The 24,593-nt window shown below is 46.3% G+C and overlaps 1 protein-coding gene across 1 annotated transcript; it reads right to left on the reverse strand.

Moving 5' to 3' along the window:
• Positions 1-480: 480 nt before the first annotated feature.
• On the reverse strand, positions 481-5,391 carry CUNH2orf72 (chromosome unknown C2orf72 homolog). The gene is made up of 3 exons (XM_073675282.1): positions 4,615-5,391; positions 3,072-3,155; positions 481-971 (listed from the first exon to the last, which is right to left on the reverse strand). The coding sequence occupies exons 1-3, from the start codon at positions 5,222-5,224 to the stop codon at positions 892-894; spliced, it is 774 nt and encodes a 257-aa protein (XP_073531383.1). The 5' UTR covers positions 5,225-5,391; the 3' UTR covers positions 481-891.
• Positions 5,392-24,593: the final 19,202 nt, after the last annotated feature.

Raw genomic sequence — 24,593 nt, forward strand, 5'->3', positions numbered from 1 at the left:
TCATTTTTAGTAACTTTCTTTTACTTTATTACATTGTCCCACTATGGGACATCAACTTTCCCTGCCCCGATATACTTTGCAATGCACCAGCACTGCAGAGCATCAGATCAGCATCTGACTGGCAGACGCTGCAGGACCACGTGGCCATCTTGGGACCGGGGGGTCACCATGGAGACTATCAGCACAACAGGCTCACTCTGAACTCACTCCCACTGCGTTGTCGCTGTCACTATTGACAGCAGCATCACAGGGGTTAAACGCCCATGATCGGTGCTAGCACAAACCATGGGTGTTGCTGCGGGATGTCAGTTCGCATATACAGCGTGAGCCCGAATGATTACGGCGCTTTGCGGGAACGCAGCTCCCGCGGCGCCATTTATATATGGCTCTTGTCGGGAAGGTGGAAAAAAAAAGAAGGGGGAAACATACGGATTCATGTTGCATACAGTTTTGGGAAACATTAATCAGACAACAGCGTCCTTATAAAATATCATACATTTATGATAGGGCGAACAGTGTAAAACTTAGCTACATTTGTGCAGCATATATAACATTTATTTACAGGTTCTCCTGACATTACTATGTGTGAAAGAAGGATCCAGCACTGCCAGGAGTCTCAGAAGAAATAAGGCATTCATAGCAGAATTATATCTGACGAGGCAGAATTGTGCATTTTTGCACAAAGATCCTAATGCTGTACATGAATCGGGGGTGTCACGCGGCCTCCTTCATTTATTACGCCTTCGTACAAAACATGTTGGTGGTTTGTAACGGGTAATAGCAGCTATTGTCCATTTACAGTTCAGGGTCCATTACTGTAGTGTTGTCATAGTCCATGTGTTACAGGTCATCAGATTCCTGTGTAGTCAATGACTTCATTGCACACAGATCTTAAGCATCCGCTGTTGTCTCCGCACAGTCTCCATTGGGATAGCTGAAGACAGTCAGCGCTGTTCCCTCGTGAAGGTTTTCTGCAATTAGAAAAACATGACACGTTGATTACTCAGATACATTTATAATGCAGGCAATACATGTTGGCAAGCAATAGAAAGTATAGTTTTCCCAGATGGTTAAAGCTCTGATCAGTCCAGTTCTTACATCCTGCACCATCCACAGAATGTACTCACTTAGGTTGGGCCTTACAAGTGCATACCAGGGCTGCACACATTTATGACATACAATATAAACGTCAGAAAAATCATCTTTATTAACCTCCTGGCATCTAATCATGGAAGTAAGGCAAAGGGGGAATCCCATGACTGCAAGTTCCTCAAAGAGGAAGCACACGGATCTGCTGGCATCTCCGATCCGACAGTATTATATAAACATCCTGCAAGCAAATAAGGCCAGGCAGCATTTAACCAATGCCACGTAACTGCTGAACCGGTCATTTACATAACTAAATTAAACATAATGCAAATTACCTGGCTTCCCTTATACACAAGATGCAAATTGGTATGGCACATATCCAAAATACATATAAAAATGATTTTTAGACAAGAGCTTTTTTGGGGAGCTGTTACTAGCGTTTATAACATTACAGTCATTTTATTTAGATTAGTAGATTGCTCCCATCATAGAATCACATTATTTGTAATGTTAAAAACAAAACAAATAATGCCACAAAAAAAATTGCAAAAAAGGTAGGTCTTGTGTTAAATATTTCACAACAATATTAGCAAACATCAAGCTGCACTTTTTTTCTTCCTCATACCATCTCCCCCCAAAAAAAACAACTTTTTTTCCCAAAAAAATATATCATGTGAAGGCACCGATAAAGGCTTATTCCAATCTTCTAAAACAATTTACTTTTTTTATTAAGATTTTGCCCCATTCTCCCATTACCTCTGCTTCTTTATTTTATAGCCAAAGGGACAAACAGGCCAACATGCACAGAACTTACAAGTCTTTTCATAGCGAGCATGTAAGCGCTGCACAGAGGCTGGTAGGAATTGCTGAAGCATACCATTAAGCTCCTGATCCCAGACAGGTTCTGTTGCACTGTGCTTCTGATGCTGCAGACACTAAGCCGTCTCATACACCAACACCAGGAGTGCCGTTCTCGACTAGTTACCCCAAATGCTATTAAACTACTGTATTTAAAGGGGTATTCCCATCTCCGACATAATATCCCAATAAATAGTAGGTGTAATAATAATATTAGCAAATACCTCCAATTAGAAATTTAGTATAGTCCTTTTGATTCACTATGTCACTTACTCCATGTGCAGGGCATTGCAGTAGCTTCGGTATCTATGGTTACGATCAATCATATAGTGACGGCAGTTAGTGGTCGTAACCATGGATACCCAAGTTACTGCAATGCCCTGCACATAGGATAAGAGATGTAGCGAATCAGGAGAACTATACTACATTTCTAATTGGAGGTATTTGCTGCTGCTACATATTTTATTAGGATCTTGGAGATGGGAATACCCCTCCAAGTCTCATGACACTTTCTTACTGACTCCCAGAATTTAGTAATGCAAGGTTTTAAAGGGGTTGTCCACTACTATTGAAAATAGGCCAATGTATTTTTATGATGAAAATAAGTATCTTTGTAAATACCTTGTGCTGGTGTTACTGCCTGTGAGCGGCGCTATAGCTGGCCGATCACAGGCATCACGTGAACCCCAGCTGATGTCACGTCAAGTGAGGCATGACATCAATGACGAGCTCCCCGACGCGTCACACCCAGTATCCACCGCGCGCTTTCCCAATGAATGGGGACAGGGAGAGCGCACGGTGGATGCTGGGTGTGACGCACGGGGTACCCCGCCCACAGCCCATCACTCACCGTGGAACGCAGCACTGAGTCACGCCCGGCTGCAGCCTGGACTTGTGACATCAGTGGATGTTGGAGCCGGCTGCAGCCGGGGGTCACGTGATGCCTGTGATCGGCCAGCTATAGCGCCGCTCACAGGTAGTAACAGCAGCGCAAGGTATTTACAAAGATACTTATTTTCATCATAACAATACATTTTGTTCCGAAAAATTAAAGCTGTACTCTGAAGTTACCGAATAGCAACAATTTTCCCTTCAGAGTCAGGAGTCACATTGTGCCATGTTACCTTTCTGCACCGCGTCCTCCTGTCTCCATCTTCTCCATGAGAAACACCTGGATTTCATGTTTGGCTTTTCCATCCTTTGCTCATCTGGGAAGTAGGAAAGGAAACGTGGTCAGTCTGGGATGGACCAATATCTAGGAGCCTCTTTCTGCATTTATAGACTGTTACATTGCCATGAATGTGACTCTTAAAGCCCCCATGCACATTAGTCTTCTGGCCAAACCCGGCGATATTGACTGGTTCAACTGACAATCTAAGGTGTATGGGGGTACCAACCAACTGACCGTCGGGTGAGACATCGATCGGGCTCGTCTGATTTCGGGCTGACAATTGCATTGTTCTCCTGGAGATAAAGCCGTGGGCAATGCATTGGCCGCTGGCATTCTGAGAACACAGGAGCGCTCGGCAAAACGGGTGCTCCTGGGTATGGAGGAGATGGCTGCCGGGCAAACGGGCGGCTGAAGCATTGTTCGGCTGACAGCCATCTAACGTGTATTGCTAGAGTCTAGTTACACAGGGACATGTGCAATCGCGGTGTCACATTACATCCACCTAATGGTTTCCTATGGTGTCGCATTGCAACTTATCACAGTCACAAATGCTCCGTTTTGTTTTTTTTGTCACTGATCGCAAGGAACACGACACTTACCACAGGCTTTAATGCCACTTGTCTGCAATTTGCCCTTGTTCTTTTACAGCACAATTAAAAGTTTTCAAATAGAAGCGCAGCAGAAAGTCAGACAAGTTAGACTTTTTTTGGTTGTATAACTGGCACGAGATTTGCCATCACAGCTATCAAACTGCAGCGTAGTCCAGCCCAGGACTAGCTAATTCATTCATCAGAGAAATAGAAGAAAAATCATTTAAGGAAAGAGTTTTTTTCTCCTTTGTAAAACTAGGTCAGGACTTTATTATTATTTTTTTTTTTTTAAAACATAATGAAGAAAAAAAACAAAGGCAGAGCCATGTGTGATGGTGATGTGCCGCCCAGGACAGAACATGCCGCTTCTAATACACGGGCGCTTGTCATGCAGCGGGCACACGTGCCATCCTTATGGCATTCAGGAGCTGCCCGAGTGTCACCTTACGCCAGTTCACACGTCCGACTTCATAGTCCGAGCACGGAGCACATTGTCCGGATCGACCGGGGGTCTCCAGAGTCAGCGGCCCCATGTACAGAGCTTGGACATGTGACACTGGCCTCAGATCAGGCAATGAGTTACCACCCACTGCTAAGAAGAGGGCATCACCTTTCCACCGGAGAAGTAATGACTTCCTAGCACTGATCAGAGATCCCCCAGTTGTATGCAGCAGTGAGGGCACATGTGATGTGATCCCTGCTCCAGTCATGTCTGTGGAGCGGCCAGAGATCGGGGAGAGCAGCCCTAGGCAATGAATGGAGAGAAGCTCGTCTATGCCATAGGCTGCAGTACAGGAGAGCAGCAGGGGCTATCGCAGCCAATCAGCGCGCAGCTCTCTCTCTACAAGCCATGAAGCAATGTGATTGAAGGCAGCTGATTGGCTGCTGGGAGAGGCCGCTGTGTACCTGCCGCAGTCAGCGCCTCACACGCCGCCATCTGCACGTCCCGCCGGCTCTCCTCACAGCCGGGGATGAGGGCAGCAGCTCGGACTTCAGAGCAGCGCGCACCATTACTCTTCGGAGGGAACACAGAGCGGAGGAGGGAGAGGAGAGCGGAGACCGCGGACTGGACGGGGGGCTCCTGAGTGGTCGCCTCCTGGGGCTGCATGATCACCCCGACCACAGCGCCCCCCGCAGGCAGCCGCTTCCGTATGTCCCTCAGGATTTCCCGCATCTGGCGCAGTGATGCTGGGAGGACCAGCGATTCCGGCCGGCACAGGAAAAACACCAGTCCGAAGCGAATCGTCCGGTTCGGGGCAGTGTGCGGAGGCCTCTCCCGCCCGGCTCCCGCGTCTTCAGCGTCATGCTTCCGAGTCTCAGGCTGGGAGGCTTCATTGTCTTTAAATATATCTCCTCCATTCACCAGCTCAGCCGGAAACAGCTCCTGCAGGAAGCGCCCGAGCAGAGCCCGGCTCTCCGCCCGGTCCCACAGCTCCCCGACCAGCAACACTTGCTGAGGACCCCCGAAGCGCTCCAGCACCTCCCTGAAGCGGCTCTCCGTGCCGTCTCTCGCCATGCCGGCCTCAGCGCTCTAGCAGCATGCTGTCCTTGTAGCGCCGGCTGTCCCACACATTATATACAGCGCACACATTATATACAGCGCACAGAGCTCTGCCGGCGGGACATAGTCCAATGGGGAAGGATCCTGCGATCACCGCCCCGCCGCCGTAGGTCACACACTGACACGCCCACTCCGGACTGCACCCTCGGACCCATCGCCTCCCATAGGGCAGTATGCGACACGCCCACCTGAGACCACACCCCTAAGTTAGGTTTGTAGCCTTCCATAGAGCGGTATGCGACACACCCCGAGTCCTGGTCCATTGCTAACCTTGATCTGAGCTTCCCAGTCAGTCATCAGTGGTGCCCCGGCCTCCTCTCTGCTCCTCTCGCCGGCCTCAAACCATGTTCACATGTTCAGTATTTGGTCAGTATTGTACATCAGTAAGCCAAAACCAGGAGGAAAAGTATAAGACAGCTTTCACATTGTGCTTTTCTGTACGCTCTTAGGTCCCAGAGGAGCTCGTGTCAGAACCCACCCGCAAAATAGGAGTCAAACATATGCGCTGACGGAGGCACTGAATATAATGGTGCTGGCAGAGTCTACGTTGGTGCCTTACCAACTACTACAAGTTGTTCTCTACTGATTTTTAAGCAGAGAGATGAGAAATGCTCAACCAATTTAGGTGGTCGACAAGGCAAAGTCACTGAGCATTGTAACGAAGCAATAAAGCATGTGGGTTGTAACAGGTGACATCTTCTGTTCCGTCGCTTATTACCTGTAAACCTGGCACTGAAAGTGACATCAGTACAAGAAGCTTGTGTATATGAGCCTAAAAATCACCATGTGCAATGCCAAGCATCTGCGTAAGTGGGGTGAAGGGCAGCGCCACTAGACTCTGGAGCTGTAAAAACAATCTCCGGAGGGGAAGGTAATACTACACACAGGCCACCATGATATGGCCATGTGATATGTGGGTCCCTCAACCTAGGGCAAAGCTGAATGCTAGTCCATCTTCCAGCATAGTTATCGCTCAGCCGCAACATGGGACATGTATGGCACAATGCAACAGCGGTGGTGACCATGATGGGATATGAGGTTTCTAGGGGCTGATATCACATTATGTGAGGCTACACTGCCTTCCTTGTATGGGGTCTGTGAGCAGTTGTAGCTTGGCAGCTTGAGGTCTATGGTTTTCAGGGGAAGTCACAGGTTGAGTTCAGTAGAAGAGACTGTAGATGAAAAACGGTAGCAGGATACAGACAGTGGGACAAATTCAGTGCTGAATCTTGGTGGGAAAAAACCCCCAGAATGCTGGGTAAAAGGGAGTAGGGTCAAACTTTTCCATGTTTTGGGAGTTCATGGCCCTGTACACTGCTCTCCTCCTTGATTTTAGAAAGTGCATCAGTAATAGCAGGGGTGGGGAACCTTTTTTCTGCCAAGACCCATTTGGATATTTATACCATCCTTCGGGGGCCGTACAAAATTATCAACTTGAAAATTACCCGGGTATATTTGGTCAAACGTTTAATTAATTAATTAATGCCTAATGTGATGGCTGGAGCTGCTTCTCTTTGGTAGGACATGTGATGTGGTATGGATGATGTTGCTACTCCTAACTGGTTTTCATGGTGCTGTGGCATACAATTCACTGGAGACACTGGACTGTGGCATATGCATCACTGGAGACACTGGGCTGCGGCACATACATCACTGGAGACACTGGGCTGCGGCACATACATCACTGGAGACACTGGGCTGCGGCACATACATCACTGGAGACACTGGGCTGCGGCACATACATCACTGGAGACACTGGGCTGCGGCACATACATCACTGGAGACACTGGGCTGCGGCACATACATCACTGGAGACACTGGGCTGCGGCACATACATCACTGGAGACACTGGGCTGCGGCACATACATCACTGGAGACACTGGGCTGAAGCACATACATCACTGGAGACACTGGGCTGAAGCACATACATCACTGGAGACACTGGGCTGAAGCACATACATCACTGGAGACACTGGGCTGAAGCACGTACATCACAGGAGACACTTGGGTGGTGCATATACATCACTAGAGACACTGGACTGGTGCATATACATCACTGGACACACTGGGCTGCAGAACATACATCGCAGGAGACACGGGTGGTGCGTATACATCACTGGAGACACTGGGCTGCAGCACATATATCACAGGAGACACTGGGGTGGTGCATATACATCACTGGAGACACTGAGCGGCGGCATATACATCACTGGAGACACTGAGCTACGGCATATACATCACTGGAGACACTGGGTTGGGGCATATACATCACTGGAGACACTGGGCTGGGGCATATACATCACTGGAGACACTGGGCTGCAGCACATACATCACAGGAGACACTGGGGTGGTGCATATACATCACGGCTGCGGCGTATACATCACTGGAGACACTGGGCTGCGGCATATATATCACTGGAGACACTGGGCTGGGGCATATACATCACTGGAGACACTGGGCTGCAGCACATATATCACAGGAGACACGGGTGGTGCAGATGACGCGCCCCCTGGGTCGTGGGGTACTCGGTGCCGGGCCGGTCGTTGCTAGGGGAGATGTCACAGTGGCGGTGACTCGGTCCGTGACCCAGGGCGGTCAATCAAAAGGGGAATATTTACAGGAGATTTATAGTTTTTATATATATAGTTCGTGACGCCACCTGTGGTATGCGGCTATGTGGAGCCGCCGCTGCGGAGCTGGTCCTCTAGAGCTGATGTAAATGCAGCAGAGTTGATTTAGCTCTCCACAGGCAGGGCTCAGCTCCAGGGCTGGGTAGATGTTTTAGATGTTGCTGGGCGTTGTAGTGCAGGGGGTGATGGCGCAGTATTAATTCACAGAGACAGTGGGGTGCAGTCTTCAGAGTTTACTCACAGTTGTTAAGTTCCTCAGGTTGCACTGTACAGATTACAGCCTCCCACGTCGCGCTGCGTTCACAAGGCGGGGGTTCAGCAATCCCTCAGGTAATTCCAGAGCACTTAACGGGACCCCTTTCTGTGTGCCTTTCTCAGTCGTCTCCTGCGCTGGCTCTCACCCTCCTGCCCTGCGCTTCACAATCAGTGTCCCAATCCGGTAGCCTCTGGTCTTGTCGGGCGACCTGCAGTCCCCTGGGCCCTCTGTGACCACCTTCTCGGCGATGTAATTGTGGCACCTTGCAAGTACAGAAGCCTCCGGTTTCTAGCTGAGCCTTGTAGTTCTCCACTAGTTTAGGGGCCGGTCCCCTCTGCGGCTTGATCCTTCCACACCTGGTAGATTCAAGCGTACGGGTGGCCTCCAGCACTGCCCGTACCCCTAGGATCCCTTCGTTCCTCTTGGAGCCTTCCTTCCTGCTCCTCTCTCCTTCTCAGTCTTGGGTCTCTCTCTGGCTCACTCTGGAGCAGGGCTTGTGCAGAGCCCCTGCTCCATCCACTCCTCCTCTCAGACTGGACTGTCTTTACAAGATGGCTTCTTCTTTTATACACCTCCTTCACAAGTGCTCCCCTGATCTGCTTCCTCCACCCACACCCACTACATGGTTCCCCCTCACTTGGTTCCCCTCCACTCCAGCCAGGGACTGTGCTCTCCCTTAGGAGCAATCTCGCCCTGCCCTACTGAAGTGGATGTGTTGGATGCAGGTGTTAGGGTCCCGGGCTGCACTCTATCCTTACCTGAGAGTGGGATACCACACCTCTGGGTGAGATGCAGTACCTTTTTGGTGACTGAACCCTCAGGGGCGCCACACATATACATCACTGGAGACACTGGGCTGGTGCATATACATCACTGGACACACTGGGCTGCTGCATATACATCACTGGGCTGCGACATATACATCACTGGAGACACTGGGTTGGGGCACATACATCACAGGAGACACTTGGCTGCGGCATATATATATCTGGAGACACTGGGCTGCGGCATATATATATCTGGAGACACTGGGCTGCGGCATATACATCACTGGAGACACTGGGCTGGGGCATATACATCACTGGAGACACTGGGCTGCAGCATATACATCACTGGAGACACTGGGCTGGGGCATATACAACACTGGAGACACTGGTTGGGCATATACATCACTGGAGACACTGGGCTGCGGCGTATGCATCACTGGAGACACTGGGCTGCAGCGTATGCATCACTGGAGACACTGGGCTATGGCATATACATCACTGGAGACATTGAGCTGGGGCATATACATCACTGGAGACATTGAGCTGGGGCATATACATCACTGGCTGGGCATACATATTACAGGAGATGCTGCTGCTGTTTTCTTCTGTGGGACTGGAGCGCATTGTGTGCTAACTCCGCCCACAGAGTACATCCTGACTGACGTAATCCTCCATTGCATGTGCCGCAGTGTCCTGTAGTGAACGCTGCATGCATATACTCGCGTAATAAGAAACTAAAGGGCCGACAGCCGTCAAAACTCAGCTGCTGGCCAGAGCTCTTCGGGAATATGCCTGGGGGCCGGAGAAAAGGTCATCACAGGCTGCGGGTTCCGCACTTCTGTTTTTCTGTTTTAATAGGATAAGTATATTCCCCATCTAAAGGATTTTGTGATGCTGAGTCACTTCTCACGGACAAGCCGTGAGTCAGGGTAGTCAATGAGTCCGAGGTCAAGAGCAAGGAAGGTATGTGATAAACAGAGGGAAGGAAGAGATAAAGGTGTAGTTATGTAATGGTCCGAGGTCAGAATACCAGAAGGATAGCCGATCAGAGGAAATGGGCTAGGCAAAACGGATGGTCAGAACGGGGTCCAAGGTCATGCAGCAAAAGGATCCACAAGCAAAGCACAAGGCAGAGAAACAAACCACACAGAGCTGAATCTACGTCTGGCAGAGATCTGGGGGTGACTGCCCAGCTAAGTAGCTGGACAATCACCTGGGACAGGGAACACCTGAAGGTAGTCCAGCACCTCCCAGTCTCAGATTGGATGGCCGAGCTGTCAGTCAAAACACCAACAGCTCAGCACACCCCTGCACCAGACTGGACGACTGAGCTGACAATCAAAGTATTGACAGCTTCAGCACAAACCCTGCACCAGATTGGATGGCTGAGCTGTCAGTAACTGCATCCCCGACACACTGGGGGTGGAATCGTGACAGATTTTTATTGTTTGGCTCTGTTAAAAGTTTTACATAAACAGTAACAACATAAAAAAAAAAAAACTCTCAAATTAAACCAAGTATTAATGCGGGATTTATTTAGTAAAAAGCTAGGAGGTGATGAGTTAAAAAAGGATGGAGCTCGTCTTGCCACTACTTTACAACATTCACAGAGCAGAGCATCCAGAATATTATCATTATCCATAACAGATACATTTCTGGTGATTATATTTTTAATAATATGGAATTGATTGCTGTATTCTACCTTGAGAGTTTGCGTACATTTGTGTATAGAAGACCCCAATCAATAGGAATGTATGAGGTCAGTAAGTGAGTTTGTTACAACCTTTGCAGCAGATAGTACATTCAATCCCGATAGCCTCGATGCTGCAGCCTATTTATGATTGTTTATGATTCCTATTTAAAAGTCATATTGGTCCTTCACTTATGCATAGCGCGGATCAATTCGCCCACAGGGATGGCTTTTATGGAATGGCTAGAATGATGGCTGTTACTATGGAGAATAGTATTCTGTGCTACTTTTTTCTATAAATGCTAGCAACTGTCTTTTGGTCCTACTGTACAGACATGTGAGCCAATCGTTGGCTATTAGATGTGGTGCATTGCCCATCCCCACCGGAAAAGAAAGCAGAATGCTAGGAGAGGATTGGGGCACTGGTAATGGGAGTATAATTATTTATACACTGCTCAAAAAAATAAAGGGAACACTCAAATAACACATCCTAGATCTGAATGAAAGAAATATTGTCATTGAATACTTTGTTCTGTACAAAGTTGAATGTGCTGACAACAAAATCACACAAAAATCATCAACGGAAATAAAATTTATTAACCAATGGAGGCCTGGATTTGGAGTCACCCCCAAAATTAAAGTGGAAAAACACACTACAGGCTGATCTAACTTTGATGTAATGTTCTTAAAACAAGTCAAAATGAGGCTCAGTATTGTGTGTGGCCTCCACGTGCCTGTATGACCTCCCTACAATGCCTGGGCATGCTCCTGATGAGGTTGCGGATGGTCTCCTTTGGGATCTCCTCCTAGACCTGGACTAAAGCATCCGCCAACTTCTGGACAGTCTGTGGTGCAACGTGACGTTGGTGGATGGAGCGAGACATGATGTTCCAGATGTGCTCAATCGGATTCAGGTCTGGGGAATGAGCGTGCCAGTCCATAGCTTCAATGCCTTCATCTTGCAGGAACTGCTGACACACTCCAGCCACATAAGGTCTGGCATTGTCCTGCATTAGGAGGAACCCAGGGCCAACCGCACCAGCATATGGTTTTACAAGGGGTCTGAGCAGCTCATCTCGGTACCTAATGGCAGTCAGGCTACCTCTGGTGAGCACATGGAGGGCGGTGCGGCCTCCAAAGAAATGCCACCCCACACCATTACTGACCCACTGCCAAACCGGTCATGCTGAAGGATGTTTCAGGCAGCAGATCGCTCTCCATGGCGTCTCCAGACTCTGTCACGTCTGTCATATGTGCTCAGTGTAAACCTGCTTTCATCTGTGAAGAGCACAGAGCGCCAGTGGCAACTTTGCCACTCCCGGTGTTCTGTGGCAAATGCCAAGCATCCTGCATGGTGTTGGACTGTGAGCACAACCCCCATCTGTGGACGTCGGGCCTTCATACCGCCACCCTCATGGAGTCAGTTTCTAACCGTTTGTGCAGACCCATGCACATTTGTGGCCAGCTGGAGGTCATTTTGCAGGGCTCTGGCAGTGCTCCTCCTGTTCCTTTTTGCACAAAGGCGGAGGTAGCGGTCCTGCTACTGGGTTGTTGCCCTCCTACGGTCCCCTCCACGTCTCCTGCTGTACTGGCCTGTCTCCTGGTAGCGCCTCCAGCCTCTGGACACTAGACTGACAGACACAGCAAACCTTGCCACAGCTCACATTGATGTGCCATCCTGGAAGAGCTGCACTACCTGAGCAACTTCTGTGTGTGAAAGCACAACCAATATTCAAAAGTGACCAAAACCTCAGCCAGAAAGCATTGGTACTGAGATGTGGTCTGTGGTCCCCACCTGCAGAACCACTCCTTTATTGAAGGTGTCTTGATAATTGCCAATAATTTCCATCTATTGTCTATTCTATTTGCACAACAACATGTGAAATTGATCGTCAACCAGTGTTGCTTCCTAAGTGGACAGTTTGATTTCACAGAAGTTTGATTTACTTGGAGTTATATTCTGTTGTTTAAGTGTTCCCTTTATTTTTTTGAGCAGTGTATATTGTTTAGTATCTTGGGCTGTTTTGTTTGTTTTTAAATCAGGGGTGGACAGCTGTGGTTTCTTCTAGGTGTCCTAACTTCAGAATAGTAGCCCTTAGGGCACATTTGGGCAGCTTTAGCAGACCAGAAATTTCGTGAACTGACTTGTTCAAGGTGTCATCCTCCTGGTAATGATCAAAACTTGCTAATTTTCTGTATCTGTAATGTATATGATCTTTATATCTCCTTAATAAACTTGAAGTGTCATCTTCTGGAAGTGCCACAATCTAGTTATCACATATTGGTGGTTTTTTTGCTTTTTATTATTTGCAGGATTGGAGGAAATCCTGATAATGTCTATGAAACAGTAGTACCGGGGAACATTGGCTGGTCCTGCCCTGTTATATAAACATGAAATGTTTGTCAAGGACACAACATAATTCTCCTGTCAAGCCTTTTATTGCAAAGAGTGTGAGATACTAGTGCCAATCATATAGATTAAGGCTACAGGTCACTGATACAGTTTATAAACTAAAGTGAATATGCACAGTGCTAGGGCATATGTTTGTGATAGAGGGTGGTCAAATGTCTGGCTAACTGCAGCGTCAGGTGTAATAAATACCATTACCATGGACAATATCAATACTGAATGACCAAGATACTAAACAGTAACAACATCAAGAAGTATTATTATTATTATTGACAACACCAATATCAAAAGATAAGAATACTGCACAATAAAAATATATTTTGTAGATTTTAGGGGACAGTCAGTAAAGAAAACACACTAATAAAATTATATTAAATAATTGGTTTTATAGCAAAACAATCAAATGAACAGTATAAAATTGATAAAACCAATTATCACAAAACACAGTATACAAAACCCAATGATTCAGGAGTGGACACAGACAGAAGAAGACCCCTGTTTAAGAACTGTATATGGCCCCTTTGCATTCCTGCAGTTATAATAATTCACAATTACACCTGTTTGGGAGGCAGAAGTGCACCCCCTTACCTCTTGGTCCCCTGTGCAGTTGCCCAGGTTGCACCAATGATATGCCCGCCAATGCAATGATAACAATGATAAAACAAAGATCTTAATTTCTTAAAGGGGTAGTCCCATCTCCTAGATCCTATCCCAATATGTAGTAGGTGTAATACCAATAATATTAGCAAATACCTTCAATTAGAAATGTAGTATAGTTCTTCTGAGTCGCTATGTCTCTTTGGTCATGTGCATGCATTGCAGAACCTTAGGTATCTATGGTTACAACCACTGATATAGTGACAGTTAGTTAGCTAGTTACTAGTGGTCGTAACTATGGATACCTAAGATCCTGCAATGCCCTGCACATGAGGAAAAAGACATAGCAAATTAGCAAATCAGAAGAACTATTCTACATTTCTAATTGGAGGTGTTTGCCTTTCTTCTTATTATTACACCTACTCCATATTGGGATAGGATCTTGGAGATGGGAATACCCCTTTAAGCTTATGGTCATTTTCATAATGCCGTAGTTACCAAAAGGGCTGTGGAGTTGGTAAGCCAAACCACCGACTCTTCAATTTGCCTGACTCCTGACTCCACAGCACGGCGTCACTACTGAGCATGTACATAAAGTGCAGCACAGATTCATCTCAACTAAAAGCTGAGATCCTTAGATCAGGAATAGGACAGACATTTATAGGACATTTTAGAACTTTTCCAAATTCTTATGAAAAAATTTACAGCACATCCTGCATTGTACTAATGAACTCAATTTATTGTTTATTTTAGGAGTCAGACTCTACCAAAATGGACACCGACTCCGACTCCACAGCCCTGGTTACCAGAGAGGAATGTCGCACACACTCAGGTCTCTATCTGCAGTCCTTATCTCACTGGCATCTGTCTTAGTGCCTCTTTGTTATGTCACCTTGTTGTGGTCCTCATATTCCATTGGATTGTCCTCTCATTGGTATGACCTCCTAATTGTTAGGGCCCTCTTCAATGCTTCAAATTTCTTCTTCCCTAGGGATGTCTTCCTCCACAGATTCCTTCCTGCAGGGATGACTTTGTAACATGTTGACATGTCTTTTTAGTAATGAGTTCATATTACTGACAGTATAAATTTCTCCTGCAATGACTCAGTCCAGCCATTAGGGGTCAGCAAGAATCAAGTAAAGAAAAAGCCCGGGGATCTGTTAAAAAAAAGCACGGGAAACACAGAACCAGGAAGTCCTCCGAGGAGACGAGATTTGTCTGATGCCCGGGGACGTTTGGAACTTGTACAGACTGCAGCCAGACTGTGTGTCCAAGAAGAAGCTGTGCCTTGTGAGTAACTGAGATATGTGACTGGTCACCAACTGTGTAGTCAGTTAGCGAAAGCTAGTTAGTGATTCCAGTAGTGCTGAGAACTGCCTGGTGTATATCACTGCTGATGGACTGATCAGGCTTGATCCAGAGATTGTGAAGGATCTGACATACTAAGACTCTGTGTACGTGGATACTACAAAGGAGCCCTGTTGTGAACTACACTTTGAGACTGAGATTGATTCTAATTCCTGCTTACACCTGGATGTGCTGGAGAGCTTGGTGAGAAAGAGAAGCTGAGCAAACCCTGTAGCCAGAGATCAGGGTCTAATAAAAGGTTTAGTTTGTTAACTGTTTGTATATGTATTAAGTCTGAGAGATTTCTCTTTGCTCTTGTAAGAAGAGAAGCTGTACACTGTGTAGGTAATGTGTTGGCTAAATATATATATGAGTGTTCTCTAAGGGGAAAACAAGGGTACCCAGATCCCATTGTATAAGTGTGGGAGGGGGGGTGTAAGGTTATATTCCTGGGAGGACCACGTGCCACGTCCGCGGTAACATGCTGGGTAGGCCCTGTACTGAATAAGGGTGGGGGCGGCATAGCCCAGGGGTAGTTTGGCTCATTCCCGCGAGATTGACACTTGGGCTCTCTCGGGCTGCATAACTTGTATTTTGTGTTAGTGGCTGTTGTGGCCCATATTTTGCAGAATAGTTTAACCCTGTCATTTGTGTGACCAGTATAAAGAAAGTTATTTGCCACTATACGAGGTCGGAGTCATTCATAGCAGCGCCGTATCCCTTATACACATTCGACCGGCGTTTCGGTCGTTCCAACTTCTCCCACTCCTTCCTTTTCCTCTCTCAATCCCTCCCCTTGTGTCAGAATTGGGTCTTTTATACCCCTTTTGGGTCCAGCTATGCACGTCCTCTTCCGACCTGAAGATGGTATGATCAATAATGGTCTTTCATTAATCTGTGCTTTTTAGCTCCAATATGCATACAAAGGATCATAAGGACATCACCCTGAATTAATAGCAGGGAAGAGGGAGAGGGAAAAAAATATCAGCTCACCCGTTAGTAGACAGCTGGAGGCTCTGTGTTAGAGGTGATCCGACAGCGGAATAGCCTTGGTTCCAGGCAATCACTTGGAATATAGAGCAAGGAAAAAGAGAGCACCAGGTATCCAGCGGATCTTCATTAAAATATAGCTTTTATTGGAAACATATAAAAGCAGCCATGTCACAAGGACAACACACGGAGTACTAATCCACAGAACATGGTAGTCTTTTTCCTTGCTCTATCACCCTGAATTATCCTTCGTTAGCACACTGAATATAAATTACACAGAAATGTGCTGGCCCATTGGAATAAACCCCTAATGGTTATACAGTAAGGAGATTTGTGTACTCTCAGGAGCCAATGTAATATGTGCCTCCTGATTACTACTACTGAAGGCTTTTGATATTCACAATTGACCCTGGCCATACTGATTAGATACAGATTAGAGAGAAAACTAACTTCATGTTGTTTTACATTCACCAATATAAAAAATGGTATATAGATATTTCATATATTGTATATCTTACATCAAGAACTATACCACTGAGCATGCCCAGGGATTTGGTATACATTTCAATGGACTACCTAGGTCTTACCCTACTTGGTTTATAGTAACCTAAATAAGCTTTGAGGAAAGTGTCTATTCTCTTCTCTTCTTATTTTCTTCACAGAACCTTGTTTTAACTTTAATCTTCAGTTTATTAAAGGCTTAGTCATTACCAATGCTAGTTTACACTGTGTGCAGAATTATTAGGCAAATGAGTATTATGATCACATGATACTTTTTATACATGTTATCCTACTCCAAGCTGCATAGGCTTGAGAGCCAACTACCAATTAAGTAAATCTGGTGATGTGCATCTCTGTAATGAGAAGGGGTGTTGACTAATGACATCAACACCCTATATAAGGTGTGCTTAATTATTAGGCAACTTACTTTCCTTTGGCAAAATGGGTCAGAAGAGAGATTTGACGGGCTCTGAAAAGTCCAAAATTGTGAGATGTCTTGCAGAGGGATGCAGCAGTCTTGAAATTTCGAAACTTTTGAAGCGTGATCACCGAACAATCAAGCGTTTCATGGCAAATAGCTAACAGGGTTGCAAGAAGCGTGTTGGTCAAAAAAGGCACAAAATAACTACCCATGAATTGAGGAAAATCAAGCGTGAAGCTGCCAAGATGCCATTCGCCACCATTTTTGCCATATTTCAGAGCTGCAACGTTACTGGAGTATCAAAAAGCACAAGGTGTGCGATACTCAAGGACATGGCCAAGGTAAGGAAGGCTGAAAAACGACCACCTTTGAACAAGAAACATAAGATAAAACGTCAAGAATGGGCCAAGAAATATCTTAAGACTGATTTTTCAAAGGTTTTATGGACTGATGAAATGAGAGTGATTCCTGATGGGCCAGAGGCTGGATCAGTAAAGGGCAGAGAGCTCCACTCCGACTCAGACGCCTGCAAGGTGGAGGTGGGGTACTGGTATGGGCTGGTATCATCAAAGATGAACTTGTGGGACCTTTTCGGGTTGAGGATGGAGTGAAGCTCAACTCCCAGACCTACTGCCAGTTTCTGGAAGACAACTTCTTCAAGCAGTGGTACAGGAAGAAGTCGGTACCGTTCAAGAAAAACATGATTTTCATGCAGGATAATGCTCCATCACATGCATCCAACTACTCCACAGCGTGGCTGGCCAGTAAAGGTCTAAAAGAAGAAAAAATAATGACATGGCCCCCTTGTTCACCTAATCTGAACCCCATAGAGAACCTGTGTTCCATCATAAAATGTGAGATCTACAGTGAGGGAAAACAGTACACCTCTCGGAACAGTGTCTGGGAGGCTGTGGTGGCTGCTACACGCAATGTTGATCGAAAACAGATCAAGCAACTGACAGAATCTATGGATGGAAGGCTGTTGAGTGTCATCATAAAGAAAGGTGGCTATATTGATCACTAATTTTTTGGGTTTTTGTTTTTGCATGTCAGAAATGTTTATTTCTAAATTTTGTGCACTGATATTGGTTAACCTGGTGAAAATAAACAAGTGAGATGGGATTATATTTGTTTTTTATTAAATTGCCTAATAATTCTGCACAGTAATGGTTACCTGCACAAACAGATATCCTCCTAAAATAGCCAAATCTAAAAAAAAACACTCCAACTTCCAAAAATTTTAAGCTTGGATATTTATGAGTCTTTTGGGTTGATTGAGAACATAGTTGTTGATCAATAATAAAAATAATCCTCTAAAATACAACTTGCCTAAAAATTCTACACACAGTGTAAAACTGTCAACCTCATGTTACCCTAGAATGCTGATTCTGATTTATAAGCACTATATAGTCATGCTTGTGGGCCCACCAAAGAAACGGATTGCCTATACAGAACTGAAGTGTGCTTGCTTTTGATTGCATTGTTATTTTAGAGTATTTACTGACCAATAATCCCATTTAATCCACAAAATATATCCAACATATTTCAGGGGAGGCCTTAAATTATACAGGTGCTTCTCACAAAATTAGAATATCATCAAAAACTTAATTTATTTCAGTTCTTCAATACAAAAAGTGAAACTCGTATATTATATAGAGTCATTGCAAACAGAGACATTTATTTCAAGTGTTTATTTCTGTTAATGTTGATGATTATGGCTTACTGCCAATGAAAACACAAAAGTCATTATCTCACTAAATTAGAATAATTAACAAAAATCACCTGCAATGGCTTCCTACTAGTTTAAAAAGGTCCCTTAGTCTGTTTCAGCAGGTCCACAATCATGGGGAAGACTGCTGACTTGACAGATGTACAAAAGGCAGTCATTGACACACTCCACAAGGAGGGTGAGCCACAAAAGGTCATTGCTAAAGAAGCTGGCTGTTCACAGAGTGCTGTATCCAAACATATTAATGGAAAATTGAGTGGAAGGAAAAAGTGTGGTAGAAAAAGGTGCACAAGCAACCGGGATAATCACAGCCTTGAAAGGATTGTTAAGAAAAGGCCATTCAAAAATTGTGGGAGATTCACAAGGAGTGGACTGCTGCTGGAGTCATTGCTTCAAGAGACACCACATACAGACGTATCCAGGACATGTGCTACAAGTGTCACATTCCTTGTGTCAAGCCACTCATGACCAATAGACAACGCCAGAAGCGTCTTACCTGGGCCAAGGAGAAAAAGACCTGGACTGTTGCTCAGTGGTCCAAGGTGTTGTTTTCAGATTAAAGTAAATTTTGCATTTCATTTGGAAATCAAGGTCCCAGAGTCTGGAGGAAGAGTGGAGAGGCCACAATCCAAGCTGCTTGAGGCCTAGTGTGAAGTTTCCACAATCAGTGATGGTTTGGGGGACCATGTCATCTGCTAGTGTAGGTCCACTGTGTTTTATCAAGACCAAAGTCAGCGTGCTTGATGGGCCAGCAAACTCGCCTCACCTTAACCCCAATCACTCTGTAATGACTCTATATAATAAATGAGTTTCACTTTTTGTATTAAAGCACTGAAATAAACTTTTTGATGATATTCAAATTTTGTGAGAAGCACCTGTACATCTCAAAGAAAGGCACCAGTATTACTCCCAAATAGTAACTCATGATTTACCAGTAGATTGAGAGGCGTTCGTCAGGTGTTTTCATTGTCACAGGACAGCCTTTTACCTTTGTGTATAGAAAAGGTTCATTGGGAAATCATTAGGAATTATGAGTCTTGACCAGTCTTCAAGAGTGTAAGTCACCTTCAGCTTTTTTTTTAAATCTTTTTAATAGTTTTAATGTAACATTAGAACAAACACACAAAAAAGTGAAATGCTTATTATAAGTTACAAAATTTTGTAATAGCAGAGGAAATTGCACAAATTACAGGAGCTGGAAGCTCAGCCAATTAACCATGTCACATTAAAGAGGTTGTCCACTACTTTGGCATTGATGACCTATTCTTAGGATACGTCATCAGTGTCTGATCGGTCGGGGTCCGACACCTGACACACCCGCTGATTATCTGTTCTCGGTGGCTGCATCAGCCGGCCGGAAATGCTGACTTGCGGAGCCGGCCGTTTTCTGTTAGTGGCCGCGGCTTAGTACTGCACATCTGCCTTCTATTCAAATCAATAGGAGGCGGATGTGTAGTACCCGGCCACAGCCACTATCAGTAGACGGAGCAGCTCCACAAGTGAGAATTTCTGGTCTGTGGCGCCACAGCCATCACAGATAACAGCTGATCGGCAGGGGTGCCGGACCTCGACCGATTAGACATTGATGACCTCTACTAAGGATAGGTCATCAATGCTAACATAGTGTATAGTCCATAGTAGAAAAAAAGTGGCACCACTGCACTTAAACGCTCCCCAGCCTGCAGAGCTTGTCCGACAGGTGTACCTCTAACTCTCTTGCTTGCTGTTTTTAACATGAAGCAATAAAGAAGATTGTTTTACATACCGGTGAGTGCTGTCTCTCTTTTCCACTTGCAATGCTAAAGTAGAAGACAACCTCTTTAAGTTCATTAGGATATATGAGGAATGCTGTAATACGTCATCCATATATGAAGAGAGGCTGTTTGGAATCTGTAAACCCAGTAAGAATTGTGATTTAATTTTATCTCTCCAGCCTTAAAATATCCAGACGTCTTTTGTACAGTACTACTCAGTGTACCAAAATCTTGTATCTCCTTCTTGGCGTAGTGAATTTCAACAAATCTTTTCAAGTTTTTAAAGAATTTACTTCCATTTTGTTCTTTACTGTATGTCGCTGTATCAAGCCGGTCTATACCAAACAATAGGTTCAATTGCATATGATAACTAGTGTTGAGCCACCCCCGTAGTGTTCGAGTTCGGTTCGTCAAACACCCTTGTGTTCGCCGAACTGTTCGTCGAACACCTTCGAACACCGTTAAAACCAATGGCAGGCAAACAAAAACACATAGAAACACATAGAAAACACCTTCAAAGGTGTCCAAAAGCTGACAAACTGCTCAGAAGACATAACTAACACATGGAAAAGTGACAAGTACATATAGTCATGCGAAAAGAAAAGAGGTGGAGGAGTAAAAGGAGGGGGAGATACAGATATAGGCATGTCATGCCCTTCTAAAATCCAAAAAGTGAGAAGCCGACACGGCCAGTCCGTTCCTGCCCGTGCCACCTCCGTGTCGCCGGGTTTGTGCCAGAGCCGCGGTGGACCCTGACGGCCAGCCCCCCTCTCCCAATACTGGTGCCTGTCCGCTGGTGGGTCGAGCGAGCCCCCCTGTGGTGGAGGCAGCTCTAAGCTTTTTAATTTAAATTGTCTCTCTAATTTGAATGAGTACACTTTAAATCCTTTTACAAGGATCTATTGGAGGGCAAGTCTCATGCCAGCAGCCGCGTAATTCCAGCTCCAGTAGCATCCACTAAAGCTGCTGCAGTTAAAAAGCTCTTATAAGGATCGAGCTCGGCGGTCCACCGCAAGGCGTCCTACCGCCAGTCCCAGCCCCTATGCCTTGGGGTGCCTCCTGATGCTCTTCACTGAGTATCTCGGGGTCCTGAAGCATTTCCTTTGAAAAAATTAAGTGTCCAAACTACAGGTGATGTAGCTTGCTTAACAGCTGGGATAATCCGCTGACTAGCAGACACTGCTACTAGGCACAAAGTATTTCCTGGGCTAGATGCAGTTAAAAATTTGTAATTAGATACTCTCGTTGGATGCTGAGAAAGCATTCCATAGAGTCTCTTGGCACACCATATATTATTCTCTTAAAAAGCTTGGGGTAGGGGTCTAGGGGACCCTTTTATAGGCAAAATCACGGCCCTGTATCGCAATACGTCACCTAGGCTGAAGATAAATGGAACTGTTGCACCCCGAGGGCTCGGTTGCTACAGAGGTATTGCACCTCACCCAGAGGTGTGATATCTCACTCTCAGGTAAGGATGGAGTGTGGATCAGGACCCCGACACCTGCATGCATTACACCACATTGCCGTGGGGCAGGGCGACCAATATGCCCCTGAGATGGGCACGACAGTCCCTGTCCCTGGCTGGAGTGGGGGGAGGGAACACCGAGGAAGGGGAACCCTGTAGTGCAGGAGCAGGGAGGAAGCAGTTTCTGGGTGCATTGAGAAGGGAGTATAAAAGGTGGGCACCATCTTAGTTCAGTGCAGAGAAGTCTGAGCAGAAGTGACAGGGAGCAGGGGCTCTGCATGAGCTCTGCTCCGGAGGCGGGCCTAGTAACAGAGGTACAGGCCTGGAAGAGGGAGAAGGAAGGAAAAGCGGAGAAGGCTCCAGGAACGAGTAACGAAGGGATCCCAGGGGTGCGGACGGGCGAGTCGCCACCGCACGCCCGAATCCATCTGCGTGGAAGGGTCAGGCCAAAGTGGGAGACCGGTCCCGAAACTAGTGGAGGCGGGAAACGACCCTCAGCTAGAAACCGGAGGCTGTGACATTTTATGTGGCGCAGCCCCTCGCTACACCCGCTAGGAAGGCACCACATAGGGTCAGGGAAACTGGCACCAAGTTTACCAAGAGGAGGCCCGAGGCAGCCGGACAGAAGCGTTGGTAAGAAAGGCCAGACAAAGGACACACAAAGGGGGTCCTGTGAAGCGCTCCAAAGTTATCTGGGAGTTGTCTGAGCCCCTCATCTGGTGAGCACAGTACGACGTGGGCAGTCGTTACCTGCAGAAGTGGTCTGGATAATAAGAACTGTGAGTAAAGGCCCTGGACTGCATCACTGACTCCGTGTCGTTACTGCTGCTGCCCTGCACCATCACCCCCATCCTCCGCATACACTGCCCTGAGGCTATACTCCTCCCGTGGGGAGTTATACTATGCTCTGCTGCACCCACAACACCAGCCTCAGCGGTCTGCCCTGCAGCCGCGGTTCACTCTGACCGCAATCTACTGGTGGCGTAGTCGGACATTTAAACATCAAAACCACATAAATAGTTCCGCCACTGGTTTGACCACCCTGAGCCACGGAACCGGGTCGCCGCCACGGAGACTACAACCACCAGCATCCACCAAAAAGGGTCCGGCTCCGAGTGTCCCAAGGCCCAGGGGGTGCGTCAGAACATTTTCATCACCTTTCATAATCACCAATGGGACAAGGCAGGGATGTCCTCTGTCCCCTCTCTTACACATCCTAGTGACGGAGCACCTGCTCTCATCAATTCGCCATAACCACAATATTAGGTGGATTGAGGTGGGAGGCACCGAGTACAACTGCTCTGCATTTGCTGATGATGTCCTAGTATATATCACTCAATCACATATATCCATCCCTGCTGTTATGGCTGAAATAGATCACTTTGTTACATGGTCAAATTTTAAAATCAATGCAGCGAAGTCTGAGGCCCTCGATGTCTCCCTCCCCAAATCCATACAGGAGTCCATCCAGTCCAACTTTCCCTTTACCTGGCCCTCACAGGGTATCAAATACTTAGGAATTCCTATTCATAGAGACCTCTCCTGTCTATGTTATCTTAATTTTGGGCCCTTTATTGAACAACTCCATACAGACCACGGTTGGCAAGTTAGAACTGTAAGATTCACTACGTGAACCACTGGTGTTTTGTGGAAAAGCACATGTACACTGTGTTCCAAATTATTATGCAAAAAGTGTTTAGGAGTGATAAGGGAAGAATTTGTTTGTTTGTCGGTTAAACTCATTGATGGTGATGTGTGTCAGGGCTCTTTATATCACTGTAAGCAATTGCAGACACCTGTGCTAATTAGTTTGGCAGGTGTGTCCAATGAAAGACAAGACTACTTAAGAAGGCTGTCCCACATTATTAAGCAGCCTACATTTTCTGCCAAAATGGGAAAGAAAAAGGATGTGTCGGCTGCTGAGAAGCAACAAATTGTGGAGTGTTTAGGTCAAGGCATGACTACAATCAACATTGTGCGATGATCAGGATGAAGTGTCTTGGCAATCAAGAAGTATGTAGCTGATTCACAGTACACACGTGTGCGTGCTGATAAGGGCAAATTGAGGACTCTTTCCTACAGGCAATTACGTCAGGTTAAAAGAGCAGCGGCAAAAAAGCCTTGTCATAGCAGCAGACAAGTTTTTGAAGCTGCTGGTGCCTCCAACGTCCCCCTAACAACAAGATGCAGGGTCCTTCAGAGGTTTGCAGCTGTGCGTAAGCCATCCTGTCGACCTCCTCTATCCACTGCACACAAGCAGAAACGGCTCCAGTGGGCCAAACAATACATGAAGACTGACTTCAAAACTGTTTTGTTCACGGATGAGTGCCGTGCAACACTCGCTGGTCCAGATGGATGGAGTGGAGGATGGCTGGTTGATGGACACCCCACACAAACACGGCTACAGCACCAACAAGGAGGAGGTGGAGTAATGTTTTGGGCTGGAATCATGGGGAGAGAGATTGTCGGCCCCTTTAGGATCCCTGAAGGGGTAAAGATGAACTCCATAATGTATGTGGAGTTTCTCAAACAGCACTTCCTGCCATGGTTCAAGAAGAAGAACCGTGTATTCCACAGCAAGATCATTTTCATGCATGATAATGCACCGTCTCATGCTGCACATAACACATCTGTGACCCCCATGCTCCCCTGACCTCAACCCCATTCAGAACCTCTGGAGCATCATCAAAAGGAGTGTCTATGATGGCGGGAGGCAGTTCACATCTAAGCAACAGCTCTGGGAGGGTATTCTGTCCTCATGCAAAA

Source organism: Phyllobates terribilis, unplaced genomic scaffold (genome assembly GCF_046119375.1).
Source record: "Phyllobates terribilis strain yellow unplaced genomic scaffold, ASM4611937v1 Scaffold_3__8_contigs__length_932513732, whole genome shotgun sequence".
NCBI lineage: Eukaryota > Metazoa > Chordata > Amphibia > Anura > Dendrobatidae > Phyllobates > Phyllobates terribilis.